Consider the following 16,034-nt stretch of genomic DNA (forward strand, 5'->3'; position numbering starts at 1 on the left):
GGAGACAGAGAGAGAGTATGCCAGCACACACCAGAGCGCTATATAAATCAGGGATTAACTAAATTATATCCCCTTATAGCTGCTATATGTATATTGCGCCTAAATTTAGTGCCCCCCCTCTCTTTTTTACCCTTTTCTGTAGTGTAGACTGCAGGGGAGAGCCAGGGAGCTTCCTTCCAGCGGAGCTGTGAGGGAGAAATGGCGCCAGTGTGCTGAGGGAGATAGCTCCGCCCCTTTTTTGGCAGACTTTTCTCCCGCTTTTTATGGATTCTGGCAGGGGTATTTATCACATATATAGCCCCTGGGGCTATATATTGTGATATATTTGCCAGCCAAGGTGTATTTATTGCTTCTCAGGGCGCCCCCCCCAGCGCCCTGCACCCTCAGTGACCGGAGTGTGAAGTGTGTATGAGGAGCAATGGCGCACAGCTGCAGTGCTGTGCGCTACCTTGGTGAAGACTGAAGTCTTCTGCCGCCGATTTTCCGGATTCTTCTTGCTTCTGGCTCTGTAAGGGTGCCGGCAGCGCGGCTCCGGGACCGAACACCAATGGCCGGTTCCATGCGGTCGATCCCTCTGGAGCTAATGGTGTCCAGTAGCCTAAGAAGCCCAAGCTAGCACCAGTTAGGTAGGTTCGCTTCTTCTCCCCTTAGTCCCTCGCTGCAGTGAGTCTGTTGCCAGCAGATCTCACTGTAAAATAAAAAACCTAAAATTATACTTTCTTTTCTAGGAGCTCAGGAGAGCCCCTAGTGTGCATCCAGCTCGGCAGGGCACAGAAATCTAACTGGGGTCTGGAGGAGGGTCATAGTGGGAGGAGCCAGTGCACACCAGGTAGTCCTAAATCTTTGTTAGCTGTGCCCAGTCTCCTGCGGAGCCGCTATTCCCCATGGTCCATACGGAGTCCCCAGCATCCACTAGGACGTCAGAGAAAAACAAAGCACCAAGTACGTCTGCATTGGGGTGGCCAATCCCAGGCCACTTTTTCAATCCCAGGAATCGCAATTGAAGAATGATCAATCCTGGGATTGGCTGCTTTCCAATGTGTACCCCTCCCCACCCCGCTCAGTCAAGATAACTCATCACAATCTGGACGTGAGATCCTGCGGACGTGAAGTGCTGGGCAGCGGTGAAGTCCGTCGGGTGGGCGGGTGGCTGGCTGCGCAGCATGACCTCTGACTTCACGTCACGCTGTGCGATGCGCCCAGCCGGAGCCAGGGTGAGGTCAGGGGAAACGCTGCCCGGCATATAAAAAACTACATTGCTGGCCAATCCCGAAATTCCCGGTATTGGAAGCGCCAATCCCGAAATCCCTGTGATTGAATCCCAGACAATTTTAGGCCGGGATCCCGCCGATCCCGGGATTGGCCACCTTAGTCTACATGTAGCCTTAAGGTAACGGTGCTATGTTGGTGGGAGCACTAATTAGGGTGAGGGGTTTTAAAAATAGGAAGACCAGAATATATAGCTAACAGACAGAGAGTGACCAGGCGCCTATTATTTACCCAAAATACTTGCTGCTTTTCAGTAGGGATGAGCGGGTTCGGTTCCTCGGAATCCGAACCCGCCCGAACTTCATGTTTTTTTACACGGGGCCGAGCGACTCGGATCTTCCCGCCTTGCTCGGTTAACCCGAGCGCACCCGAACGTCATCATCCCGCTGTCGGATTCTCGCGAGGCTCGGATTCTATCGCGAGACTCGGATTCTATATAAGGAGCCGCGCGTCGCCGCCATTTTCACACGTGCATTGAGATTCATAGGGAGAGGACGTGGCTGGCGTCCTCTCCGTTTATAGAGAAGAGAGTGAGACAGTAGAGAGAGACACAGTAGTAATTTTGGGGAGCATTAGGAGGAGTACTAGTTACTTGCTGAAGTGATAGATAGTGTGACTGTATATTATCTGACTTGTGGGGGAGACACTGACAGTGGGGAGCAGTTAGAGTCTGAGAGCAGGACTCAGGAGTACATATAACGTACAGTACACACTTTTGCTGCCAGAGTGCCACACTGCCATTGTGACCACACTGACCACCAGTATAATATATATTGTGATTGTCTGCTTAGGAGTACTACTTGCAAGTTGCTGATAGTGTGACCAGTGACCTGACCACCAGTCACCACCAGTTTAATATATATATATATATATATATATATATATATATATATATATATATATATATATATATATATATATATAATTGTATATAATATATATATATATATATAATATTGTATACCACCTACCCGTGGTTTTTTTTTTTTTCTTTCTTCTTTATACATACTACTATAGTAGCTTACTGTAGCAGTCTGCGGTGCTGCTGAGCTGACTGTGTCCAGCAGGTCCGTCATCAGTCATTACATAATAAATATATATACACCTGTCCGGCTGCAGTACTAGTGATATTATATATATATATATATATATATATATTGATTTCATCTCATTATCATCCAGTCTATATTAGCAGCAGACACAGTACGGTAGTCCACGGCTGTAGCTACCTCTGTGTCGGCAGTCGCTGGTCCATCCATAATTGTATACCACCTACCCGTGGTTTTTTTTTTTCTTTCTTCTTTATACATACTACTATAGTAGCTTACTGTAGCAGTCTGCGGTGCTGCTGAGCTGACAGTGTCCAGCAGGTCCGTCATCAGTCATTACATAATAAATATATATACCTGTCCGGCTGCAGTACTAGTGATATTATATATATATATATATATATATATTGATTTCATCTCATTATCATCCAGTCTATATTAGCAGCAGACACAGTACGGTAGTCCACGGCTGTAGCTACCTCTGTGTCGGCAGTCGCTGGTCCATCCATAATTGTATACCACCTACCCGTGTTTTTTTTTTTTTTCTTCTTTATACATACTACTATAGTAGCTTACTGTAGCAGTCTGCGGTGCTGCTGAGCTGACAGTGTCCAGCAGGTCCGTCATCAGTCATTACATAATAAATATATCTACCTATCCGGCTGCAGTACTAGTGATATTATATATATATATATTGATTTCATCTCATTATCATCCAGTCTATATTAGCAGCAGACACAGTACGGTAGTCCACGGCTGTAGCTACCTCTGTGTCGGCAGTCGCTGGTCCATCCATAATTGTATACCACCTACCCGTGGTTTTTTTTTTTTCTTTCTTCTTTATACATACTACTATAGTAGCTTACTGTAGCAGTCTGCGGTGCTGCTGAGCTGACAGTGTCCAGCAGGTCCGTCATCAGTCATTACATAATAAATATATCTACCTGTCCGGCTGCAGTACTAGCGATATTATATATATATATATATATTGATTTCATCTCATTATCATCCAGTCTATATTAGCAGCAGACACAGTACGGTAGTCCACGGCTGTAGCTACCTCTGTGTCGGCAGTCGCTGGTCCATCCATAATTGTATACCACCTACCCGTGGTTTTTTTTTTTTCTTTCTTCTTTATACATACTACTATAGTAGCTTACTGTAGCAGTCTGCGGTGCTGCTGAGCTGACAGTGTCCAGCAGGTCCGTCATCAGTCATTACATAATAAATATATCTACCTGTCCGGCTGCAGTACTAGTGATATTATATATATATATATATTGATTTCATCTCATTATCATCCAGTCTATATTAGCAGCAGACACAGTACGGTAGTCCACGGCTGTAGCTACCTCTGTGTCGGCAGTCGCTGGTCCATCCATAATTGTATACCACCTACCCGTGGTTTTTTTTTTTTCTTTCTTCTTTATACATACTACTATAGTAGCTTACTGTAGCAGTCTGCGGTGCTGCTGAGCTGACAGTGTCCAGCAGGTCCGTCATCAGTCATTACATAATAAATATATATACCTGTCCGGCTGCAGTACTAGTGATATTATATATATATATATATATATATTGATTTCATCTCATTATCATCCAGTCTATATTAGCAGCAGACACAGTATGGTAGTCCACGGCTGTAGCTACCTCTGTGTCGGCAGTCGCTCGTCCATCCATAATTGTATACCACCTACCCGTGGTTTTTTTTTTTCTTTCTTCTTTATACATACTACTATAGTAGCTTACTGTAGCAGTCTGCGGTGCTGCTGAGCTGACAGTGTCCAGCAGGTCCGTCATCAGTCATTACATAATAAATATATATACCTGTCCGGCTGCAGTACTAGTGATATTATATATATATATATATTGATTTCATCTCATTATCATCCAGTCTATATTAGCAGCAGACACAGTACGGTAGTCCACGGCTGTAGCTACCTCTGTGTCGGCAGTCGCTCGTCCATCCATAAGTATACTAGTATCCATCCATCTCCATTGTTTACCTGAGGTGCCTTTTAGTTGTGCCTATTAAAATATGGAGAACAAAAATGTTGAGGTTCCAAAATTAGGGAAAGATCAAGATCCACTTCCACCTCGTGCTGAAGCTGCTGCCACTAGTCATGGCCGAGACGATGAAATGCCAGCAACGTCGTCTGCCAAGGCCGATGCCCAATGTCATAGTACAGAGCATGTAAAATCCAAAACACCAAATATCAGTAAAAAAAGGACTCCAAAATCTAAAATAAAATTGTCGGAGGAGAAGCGTAAACTTGCCAATATGCCATTTACCACACGGAGTGGCAAGGAACGGCTGAGGCCCTGGCCTATGTTCATGGCTAGTGGTTCAGCTTCACATGAGGATGGAAGCACTCAGCCTCTCGCTAGAAAACTGAAAAGACTCAAGCTGGCAAAAGCACCGCAAAGAACTGTGCGTTCTTCGAAATCCCAAATCCACAAGGAGAGTCCAATTGTGTCGGTTGCGATGCCTGACCTTCCCAACACTGGACGTGAAGAGCATGCGCCTTTCACCATTTGCACGCCCCCTGCAAGTGCTGGAAGGAGCACCCGCAGTCCAGTTCCTGATAGTCAGATTGAAGATGTCAGTGTTGAAGTACACCAGGATGAGGAGGATATGGGTGTTGCTGGCGCTGGGGAGGAAATTGACAAGGAGGATTCTGATGGTGAGGTGGTTTGTTTAAGTCAGGCACCCGGGGAGACACCTGTTGTCCGTGGGAGGAATAGGGCCGTTGACATGCCTGGTGAAAATACCAAAAAAATCAGCTCTTCGGTGTGGAAGTATTTCACCAGAAATGCGGACAACATTTGTCAAGCCGTGTGTTGCCTTTGTCAAGCTGTAATAAGTAGGGTTAAGGACGTTAACCACTTCGGAACATCCTCCCTTATACGTCACCTGCAGCGCATTCATAATAAGTCAGTGACAAGTTCAAAAACTTTGGGCGACAGCGGAAGCAGTCCACTGACCAGTAGATCCCTTCCTCTTGTAACCAAGCTCACGCAAACCACCCCACCAACTCCCTCAGTGTCAATTTCCTCCTTCCCCAGGAATGCCAATAGTCCTGCATGCCATGTCACTGGCAATTCTGACGAGTCCTCTCCTGCCTGGGATTCCTCCGATGCATCCTTGCGTGTAACGCCTACTGCTGCTGGCGCTGCTGTTGTTGCTGCTGGGAGTCGATGGTCATCCCAGAGGGGAAGTCGTAAGCCCACTTTTACTACTTCCACCAAGCAATTGACTGTCCAACAGTCCTTTGCGAGGAAGATGAAATATCACAGCAGTCATCCTGTTGCAAAGCGGATAACTGAGGCCTTGACAACTATGTTGGTGTTAGACGTGCGTCCGGTATCCGCCGTTAGTTCACAGGGAACTAGACAATTTCTTGAGGCAGTGTGCCCCCGTTACCAAATACCATCTAGGTTCCACTTCTCTAGGCAGGCGATACCGAGAATGTACACGGACGTCAGAAAAAGACTCACCAGTGTCCTAAAAAATGCAGTTGTACCCAATGTCCACTTAACCACGGACATGTGGACAAGTGGAGCAGGGCAGGGTCAGGACTATATGACTGTGACAGCCCACTGGGTAGATGTATGGACTCCCGCCGCAAGAACAGCAGCGGCGGCACCAGTAGCAGCATCTCGCAAACGCCAACTCTTTCCTAGGCAGGCTACGCTTTGTATCACCGCTTTCCAGAATACGCACACAGCTGAAAACCTCTTACGGCAACTGAGGAAGATCATCGCGGAATGGCTTACCCCAATTGGACTCTCCTGTGGATTTGTGGCATCGGACAACGCCAGCAATATTGTGTGTGCATTAAATATGGGCAAATTCCAGCACGTCCCATGTTTTGCACATACCTTGAATTTGGTGGTGCAGAATTTTTTTAAAAACGACAGGGGCGTGCAAGAGATGCTGTCGGTGGCCAGAAGAATTGCGGGACACTTTCGGCGTACAGGCACCACGTACAGAAGACTGGAGCACCACCAAAAACGCCTGAACCTGCCCTGCCATCATCTGAAGCAAGAAGTGGTAACGAGGTGGAATTCAACCCTCTATATGCTTCAGAGGTTGGAGGAGCAGCAAAAGGCCATTCAAGCCTATACAATTGAGCACGATATAGGAGGTGGAATGTACCTGTCTCAAGCGCAGTGGAGAATGATTTCAACGTTGTGCAAGGTTCTGCAACCTTTTGAACTTGCCACACGTGAAGTCAGTTCAGACACTGCCAGCCTGAGTCAGGTCATTCCCCTCATCAGGCTTTTGCAGAAGAAGCTGGAGGCATTGAAGGAGGAGCTAAAAGGGAGCGATTCCGCTAGGCATGTGGGACTTGTGGATGGAGCCCTTAATTCGCTTAACAAGGATTCACGGGTGGTCAATCTGTTGAAATCAGAGCACTACATTTTGGCCACCGTGCTCGATCCTAGATTTAAAACCTACCTTGGATCTCTCTTTCCGGCAGACACAAGTCTGCTGGGGTTCAAAGACCTGCTGGTGAGAAAATTGTCAAGTCAAGCGGAACGCGACCTGTCAACATCTCCTCCTTCACATTCTCCCGCAACTGGGGGTGCGAGGAAAAGGCTCAGAATTCCGAGCCCACCCGCTGGCGGTGATGCAGGGCAGTCTGGAGCGACTGCTGATGCTGACATCTGGTCCGGACTGAAGGACCTGACAACGATTACGGACATGTCGTCTACTGTCACTGCATATGATTCTCTCACCATTGAAAGAATGGTGGAGGATTATATGAGTGACCGCATCCAAGTAGGCACGTCAGACAGTCCGTACTTATACTGGCAGGAAAAAGAGGCAATTTGGAGGCCCTTGCACAAACTGGCTTTATTCTACCTAAGTTGCCCTCCCACAAGTGTGTACTCCGAAAGAGTGTTTAGTGCCGCCGCTCACCTTGTCAGCAATCTGCGTACGAGGTTACTTCCAGAAAATGTGGAGAAGATGATGTTCATTAAAATGAATTATAATCAATTCCTCCGTGGAGACATTGACCAGCAGCAATTGCCTCCACAAAGTACACAGGGAGCTGAGATGGTGGATTCCAGTGGGGACGAATTGATAATCTGTGAGGAGCGGGATGTACACGGTGATATATCGGAGGATGATGATGAGGTGGACATCTTGCCTCTGTAGAGCCAGTTTGTGCAAGGAGAGATTAATTGCTTCTTTTTCGGTGGGGGTCCAAACCAACCCGTCATTTCAGTCACAGTCGTGTGGCAGACCCTGTCACTGAAATGATGGGTTGGTTAAAGTGTGCATGTCCTGTTTATACAACATAAGGGTGGGTGGGAGGGCCCAAGGACAATTCCATCTTGCACCTCTTTTTTCTTTCATTTTTCTTTGCGTCATGTGCTGTTTGGGGAGTGTTTTTTGGAAGGGCCATCCTGCGTGACACTGCAGTGCCACTCCTAGATGGGCCAGGTGTTTGTGTCGGCCACTAGGGTCGCTTAGCTTACTCACACAGCTACCTCATTGCGCCTCTTTTTCTTCTTTGCGTCATGTGCTGTTTGGGGAGTGTTTTTTGGAAGGGCCATCCTGCGTGACACTGCAGTGCCACTCCTAGATGGGCCAGGTGTTTGTGTCGGCCACTAGGGTCGCTTATCTTACTCACACAGCTACCTCATTGCGCCTCTTTTTTTCTTCTTTGCGTCATGTGCTGTTTGGGGAGTGTTTTTTGGAAGGGCCATCCTGCGTGACACTGCAGTGCCACTCCTAGATGGGCCAGGTGTTTGTGTCGGCCACTAGGGTCGCTTATCTTACTCACTTAGCTACCTCATTGCGCCTCTTTTTTTCTTCTTTGCGTCATGTGCTGTTTGGGGAGTGTTTTTTGGAAGGGCCATCCTGCGTGACACTGCAGTGCCACTCCTAGATGGGCCAGGTGTTTGTGTCGGCCACTAGGGTCGCTTATCTTACTCACACAGCTACCTCATTGCGCCTCTTTTTTTCTTCTTTGCGTCATGTGCTGTTTGGGGAGTGTTTTTTGGAAGGGCCATCCTGCGTGACACTGCAGTGCCACTCCTAGATGGGCCAGGTGTTTGTGTCGGCCACTAGGGTCGCTTATCTTACTCACACAGCTACCTCATTGCGCCTCTTTTTTTCTTCTTTGCGTCATATGCTGTTTGGGGAGTGTTTTTTGGAAGGGCCATCCTGCGTGACACTGCAGTGCCACTCCTAGATGGGCCAGGTGTTTGTGTCGGCCACTAGGGTCGCTTATCTTACTCACACAGCTACCTCATTGCGCCTCTTTTTTTCTTCTTTGCGTCATGTGCTGTTTGGGGAGTGTTTTTTGGAAGGGCCATCCTGCGTGACACTGCAGTGCCACTCCTAGATGGGCCAGGTGTTTGTGTCGGCCACTAGGGTCGCTTAGCTTACTCACACAGCTACCTCATTGCGCCTCTTTTTTTCTTCTTTGCGTCATGTGCTGTTTGGGGAGTGTTTTTTGGAAGGGCCATCCTGCGTGACACTGCAGTGCCACTCCTAGATGGGCCAGGTGTTTGTGTCGGCCACTAGGGTCGCTTAGCTTACTCACACAGCTACCTCATTGCGCCTCTTTTTTTCTTCTTTGCGTCATGTGCTGTTTGGGGAGTGTTTTTTGGAAGGGCCATCCTGCGTGACACTGCAGTGCCACTCCTAGATGGGCCAGGTGTTTGTGTCGGCCACTAGGGTCGCTTAGCTTACTCACACAGCTACCTCATTGCGCCTCTTTTTTTCTTCTTTGCGTCATGTGCTGTTTGGGGAGGGTTTTTTTGAAGTGCCATCCTGTCTGATACTGCAGTGCCACTCCTAGATGGGCCAGGTGTTTGTGTCGGCCACTAGGGTCGCTTAGCTTAGTCATCCAGCGACCTCGTGCAAATTTTAGGACTAAAAATAATATTGTGAGGTGTGAGGTATTCAGAATAGACTGAAAATGAGTGGAAATTATGGTTTTTGAGGTTAATAATACGTTGGGATCAAAATGACCCCCAAATTCTATGATTTAAGCTGTTTTTTAGGGTTTTTTGATAAAAACACCCGAATCCAAAACACACCCGAATCCGACAAAAAAAATTCGGTGAGGTTTTGCCAAAACGCGGTCGAACCCAAAACACGGCCGCGGAACCGAACCCAAAACCAAAACACAAAACCCGAAAAATTTCAAGTGCACATCCCTACTTTTCAGTACACTGTATATAGCTGCAATACACAGATATGATAGTACTGGAGACAAGAGATATAAATGTTTACCCAATGCAGGAGTCGGGTAAGACTGAACAGGTCTCTTGACAACCGTGTGACATATCCCATTATCCCAATCAGACTCTTCACCCAGTCTAGTATAAGTGTCCATCCACAGGTCCCGGACAGGGGAGCACCCTGGAATGCAGGAATCAGTATGATGTGTAGCCGTTACAGGAACATGGCATTTTGCTTTTATTAAAGTACTGAAAACTATCATACAGTAAAGGGCCTGTGATCCTAGAGATCTGTTGCTGCGATTCATTCTCATGGGAAGGTTTTCTGCCATAGGAATTACAGCTATCTCAGCCTGGAACACCCACCTCCTTTACAATATGGTAGCGTCAGCAGATAACTAGTGTTGAGGTATCTATAACTATGGGGGTAATTCAGACCTGATCGTAGCAGCAAATTTGTTAGCAGTTGGGCAAAACCATGTGCACTGCAGGGGAGGCAGATATAACATGTGCAGAGAGAGTTAGATTTGGGTGGGGTGTGTTCAAACTGAAATCTAAATTGCAGTGTAAAAATAAAGCAGCCAGTATTTACCTTGCACAGAAACAAAATAACCCACCCAAATCTAACTCTCTCTGCACATGTTATATCTGCCTCCCCTGCAGTGCATATGGTTTTGCCCAACTGCTAACAAATTTGCTGCTGCGATCAACTCTGAATTACCCCCTATGGGCCTCTGTTTGTTGTATCTAGTACAGAAGGAGAAATAACAACCCTTATACAGTATGCTTGTCAAATCTCTCAGACTGTCCGCCTGTCCACATGTACAAGGAATTACATACTACAGGTTGAGTCTCCCTTATCCAAAATGCTTGGGACCAGAGGTATTTTGGATATCGGATTTTTCCGTATTTTGGAATAATTGCATACAATACTGAGATATCATGGTGATGGTACCTAAATCTAAGCACAGAATGCATTTATGTTACATATACACCTTATACACACAGCCTGAAGGTCATTTTAGCCAATATTTTTTATAACTTTGTGCATTAAACAAAGTGCATCAACATTCACACAATTAATTTATGTTTCATATACACCTTATACACACAGCCTGAAGGTCATTTAATACAATATTTTAATAACTTTGTGTATTAAACAAAGTTTGTGTACATTGAGACATCAAAAAACAAAGGTTTCACTATCTCACTCAAAAACGTCCGTATTTCGGAATATTTCGTATTTCGGAATATATGGATATGGGATACTCAACCTGTATTTGCAATCACTCACTTTCAGAATGTGGCCCCCAGGCAGCTGCTATACAGGAAAGGTTGATTCTATTTCGGAGTGGGAGAAGGGACCTTGTGACGTATCTAGGGGAGGAGACACGTCAGCAGGGGGAGGAGCTACGGGCAAACAGGGTACCCGAAAAGTACCCTCACGGGCTCGCTTCGCTCGCCACGCTTCGGGCTCGGTGGCTCGCTCCTCTTCGCTCGCCACCTGATTACTAAAGGTAATAGTTGGTGGCGTGGATAGTAGAGGAACTATCCCGCTGGCCTAGCTCCTCCCCCTTGTGTTGTGACTCCTCCCCCAGACGGAAAAGGTCCCTTAGCCCACTTGATTCTAGCATCTACCATACAGGAAACCACAGTTAGGAGGCTGATCTCAGATAAGCCACTTCTAATACATTGTGTTATGTATAACTGCAGGAGATCCATTGTACCGCATAATTCTCTCATAATAATACTACTAAACCAAAACACGTCCATGCATGCAGTGTAATTAGAAAGCATTGCAGGAGAGAATCATTTTTGGCTGCAAGCTGAACCGCAGATAAACGTACATGCCAAAAGTGGATTTCTTACAGCATTCCTGGTCCATAACATGGTATCAAGGCTCCATACAGAAGGTGCATACACACGGTGTGATCTGAACTGCTGATATGGACAAAATAGTACATATCGCACTATGGGGCCAATTCAGACCTGATCGTTGCTGTGCGCTTTCACTCAGCGGGCGATTATCGAACTACTGCGCATGCATCGCAATACGCACGCGTGTCACCAAACAGCGACAGGATGGTGCGAAAATTTCGATCGCATGGACGTTTATTTGTGGGTGGTAACTGCCCGTTTTCTGGGAGTGTCAGGAAAAATACAGGAGTTCCCAAGCGTTTTCAGGGCGCACACACTGCACAGAATGGGAAAAATAAGAATTTACTCACCGGTAATTCTATTTCTCGTAGTCCGTAGTGGATGCTGGGAACTCCGTAAGGACCATGGGGAATAGCGGGCTCCGAAGGAGGCTGGGCACTCTAGAAAGATTTCAGACTACCTGGTGTGCACTGGCTCCTCCCACTATGACCCTCCTCCAAGCCTCAGTTAGGATACTGTGCCCGGACGAGCGTACACAATAAGGAAGGATTTTGAATCCCGGGTAAGACTCATACCAGCCACACCAATCACACCGTACAACTCGTGATATGAAACCCAGTTAACAGTATGAAACAACTGAGCCTCTCAACAGATGGCTCAACAATAACCCGATTTAGTTAACAATAACTATGTACAAGTATTGCAGATAAACCGCACTTGGGATGGGCGCCCAGCATCCACTACGGACTACGAGAAATAGAATTACCGGTGAGTAAATTCTTATTTTCTCTGACGTCCTAGTGGATGCTGGGAACTCCGTAAGGACCATGGGGATTATACCAAAGCTCCCAAACAGGCGGGAGAGTGCGGATGACTCTGCAACACCGAATGAGAGAACTCCAGGTCCTCCTCAGCCAGGGTATCAAATTTATAGAATTTTGCAAACGTGTTTGCCCCTGACCAAGTAGCAGCTCGGCAAAGTTGTAAAGCCGAGACCCCTCGGGCAGCCGCCCAAGATGAGCCCACCTTCCTTGTGGAATGGGCATTGACAGATTTTGGCTGTGGCAGGCCTGCCACAGAATGTGCAAGTTGAATTGTACTACAAATCCAACGAGCAATAGTCTGCTTAGAAGCAGGAGCACCCAGCTTGTTGGGTGCATATAGGATAAACAGCGAGTCAGATTTTCTAACTCCAGCCGTCCTGGAAACATATATTTTCAGGGCCCTGACCACGTCTAACAACTTGGAGTCCTCCAAGTCCCTAGTGGCCGCAGGCACCACAATAGGCTGGTTCAAATGAAACGCTGACACCACCTTAGGGAGGAACTGGGGACGAGTCCTCAATTCTGCCCTATCCATATGGAAAATCAGATAAGGGCTTTTATAAGACAAAGCCGCCAATTCTGATACTCGCCTGGCAGAAGCCAAGGCCAATAACATGACCACCTTCCACGTGAGATATTTCAGATCCACGGTTTTTAGTGGTTCAAACCAATGTGATTTTAAGAAACTCAACACCACGTTGAGATCCCAAGGTGCCACAGGAGGCACATATGGGGGCTGAATATGCAGCACTCCCTTTACAAATGTCTGAACTTCAGGTACTGAAGCTAGTTCTTTCTGAAAGAAAATCGATAGAGCCGAGATCTGCACCTTAATGGAACCCAGTTTTAGGCCAATATTCACTCCTGCTTGCAGGAAATGCAGAAATCGACCTAGTTGAAATTCCTCAGTTGGGGCCTTTTCGGCCTCACACCATGCAACATATTTTCGCCATATGCGGTGATAATGATTTGCTGTAACCTCTTTCCTGGCTTTAATAAGCGTAGGAATGACTTCCTCCGGAATGACCTTTTCTTTCAGGATCCGGCGTTCAACCGCCATGCCATCAAACGCAGCCGCGGTAAGTCTTGGAACAGGCAGGGCCCCTGCTGTAGCAGGTCTTGTCTTAGCGGCAGAGGCCACGGGTCCTCTGAGATCATCTCTTGAAGTTCCGGGTACCATGTTCTTCTTGGCCAATCCGGAACCACGAGAATTGTGTTTACTCCTCGCTTTCTTATTATTCTCAATACCTTTGGTATGAGAGGCAGCGGAGGGAACACATAAACTGACTGGTACACCCACGGTGTCACCAGAGCGTCCACAGCTATCGCTTGAGGGTCTCTTGACCTGGCGCAATACCTCTCTAGTTTTTTGTTTAGGCGGGACGCCATCATGTCCACCTGTGGACGACCCCACTGATGTACAATCATTTGGAAGACTTCTGGATGAAGTCCCCACTCTCCCGGGTGGAGGTCGTGCCTGCTGAGAAAGTCTGCTTCCCAGTTGTCCACTCCCGGAATGAACACTGCTGACAGTGCTAGTACATGATTTTCCGCCCATCGGAGAATTCTTGTGGCTTCTGTCATTGCCATCCTGCTTCTTGTGCCGCCCTGTCGATTCACATGGGCGACTGCCGTGATGTTGTCTGACTGGATCAGCACCGGCTGGTGTAGGAGCAGGGATTTTGCTTGACTTAGGGCATTGTAGATGGCCCTTAGTTCCAGAATATTTATGTGAAGGGAAGTCTCCTGACTTGTCCATAGTCCTTGGAAGTTTCTTCCCTTTGTGACTGCCCCCCAGCCTCGCAGGCTGGCATCCGTGGTCACCAGGACCCAGTCCTGAATGCCGAATCTGCGACCCTCCAGAAGATGAGCACTCTGCAGCCACCACAGAAGAGACACCCTGGTTCTTGCAGACAGGGTTATCAAGCAATGCATCTGAAGATGCGATCCGGACCACTTGTCCAACAGGTCCCACTGAAAGATTCTGGCATGGAACCTGCCGAATGGAATTGCTTCGTAAGAAGCTACCATCTTTCCCAGGACCCGCGTGCAGTGATGCACCGATACCTGTTTTGGTTTCAGGAGGTCTCTGACTAGAGAAGACAACTCCCTGGCTTTCTCCTCCGGGAGAAACACTTTTTTCTGGACTGTGTCCAGAATCATCCCCAGGAACAGTAGACGTGTCGTCGGGACCAGCTGTGACTTTGGGATATTCAGAATCCAGCCGTGCTGGTTCAGCACTTCCTGAGATAGTGCTACTCCCACCAACAACTGTTCTTTGGACCGTGCCTTTATTAGGAGATCGTCCAAGTACGGGATAATTAAAACTCCCTTTCTTCGAAGGAGTATCATCATTTCCGCCATAACCTTGGTAAATACCCTTGGTGCCGTGGAGAGTTCAAACGGCAGCGTCTGGAATTGGTAATGGCAATCCTGTACCACAAATCTGAGGTACTCCTGGTGAGGATGGTAAATGGGGACATGCAGGTAAGCATCCTTGATGTCCAGGGAAACCATGTAATCCCCCTCGTCCAGGCTTGCAATAACCGCCCTGAGCGATTCCATCTTGAACTTGAATTTTTTTATGTACATGTTCAAGGACTTCAAATTTAAAATGGGTCTCACCGAACCGTCCGGCTTCGGTACCACAAATAGTGTGGAATAGTAACCCCGGCCTTGTTGAAGTAGGGGTACCTTGATTATCACCTGCTGGGAATACAGCTTGTGAATTGCCGCTAGCACCGCCTCCCTGTCTGAGGGAGCAATCGGCAAGGCAGATTTTAGGAACCGGTGGGGTGGAGCCGCCTCGAATTCCAGCATGTATCCCTGAGATACTACTTGAAGGATCCAGGGATCCACCTGTGAGCGAGCCCACTGATCGCTGAAATTTCTGAGACGGGCCCCCGCCGTACCTGGCTCCACCTGTGGAGCCCCACCGTCATGCGGCGGACTTGGAAGAGGAAGCGGGGGAGGACTTTTGTTCCTGGGAACCTGCTGTCTGTTGCAGCCTTTTTCCCCTACCTCTGCCTCTAGACAGAAAAGACCCTCCTTTTCCACGCTTGCTTTTCTGGGTCCGAAAGGACTGAACCTGATAAAAATGGCGCCTTCTTAGGCTGTGAGGGAACATGGGGTAAAAATGCTGACTTCCCAGACGTTGCTGTGGAAACTAGGTCGGAGAGACCATCCCCAAATAATTCCTCCCCTTTATAAGGCAAAACTTCCATGTGCCTCTTGGAATCTGCATCTCCCGTCCACTGACGAGTCCATAAGCATCTCCTAGCAGAGATAGACAATGCACTTACTTTAGATGCCAGCCGGCAAATTTCCCTCTGTGCATCTCTCATATATAAGACTGAATCTTTTATATGGTCAATCGTTAGCAGAATAGTGTCTCTGTCTAGTGTGTCAATATTTTCTGACAGTTTTTCTGACCATGCAGCGGCAGCACTGCACATCCAAGCTGACGCAATAGCTGGTCTAAGTATAATGCCTGAGTGTGTGTATACAGACTTCAGGATTGCCTCCTGCTTTCTATCAGCAGGCTCCTTAAGGGCGGCCGTATCCTGAGAGGGTAGTGCCACCTTTTTTGACAAACGTGTGAGCGCTTTATCCACCCTAGGTGGTGTTTCCCAACGTGACCTATCCTCTGGCGGGAAAGGGAACGCTATTAGTACCTTCTTAGGAATTACAATTTTTTTATCAGAGAAAAGCCACGCTTCTTCACACACTTCATTTAGTTCATCTGATGGGGGAAAAACTACGGGTAGTTTTTTCTCCCCAAACATAATACCCTTTTTTGTGGTACCTG

General features: G+C 47.4%; 1 protein-coding gene across 5 annotated transcripts in view; it reads right to left on the bottom strand.

Annotated features, from left to right (window-relative positions):
* The window catches only part of PLA2G7 (phospholipase A2 group VII), a 121,707-nt gene that overhangs the window by 52,630 nt on the left and 53,043 nt on the right, over positions 1-16,034 (bottom strand). Inside the window, exon 1 of one of the 5 annotated variants that reach the window (XM_063915232.1) lies at positions 9,577-9,667. The exons of the other annotated variants lie outside the window; for them this stretch is intronic. Coding sequence (XP_063771302.1) covers positions 9,577-9,636 — 60 coding nt within the window. The 5' untranslated portion in view covers positions 9,637-9,667. Of the gene's footprint in view, positions 1-9,576; positions 9,668-16,034 lie in introns of those variants that run through there. 5 annotated transcript variants of the gene reach the window in all.

This window comes from Pseudophryne corroboree, chromosome 4, assembly GCF_028390025.1.
Source record: "Pseudophryne corroboree isolate aPseCor3 chromosome 4, aPseCor3.hap2, whole genome shotgun sequence".
Taxonomy (NCBI): domain Eukaryota; kingdom Metazoa; phylum Chordata; class Amphibia; order Anura; family Myobatrachidae; genus Pseudophryne; species Pseudophryne corroboree.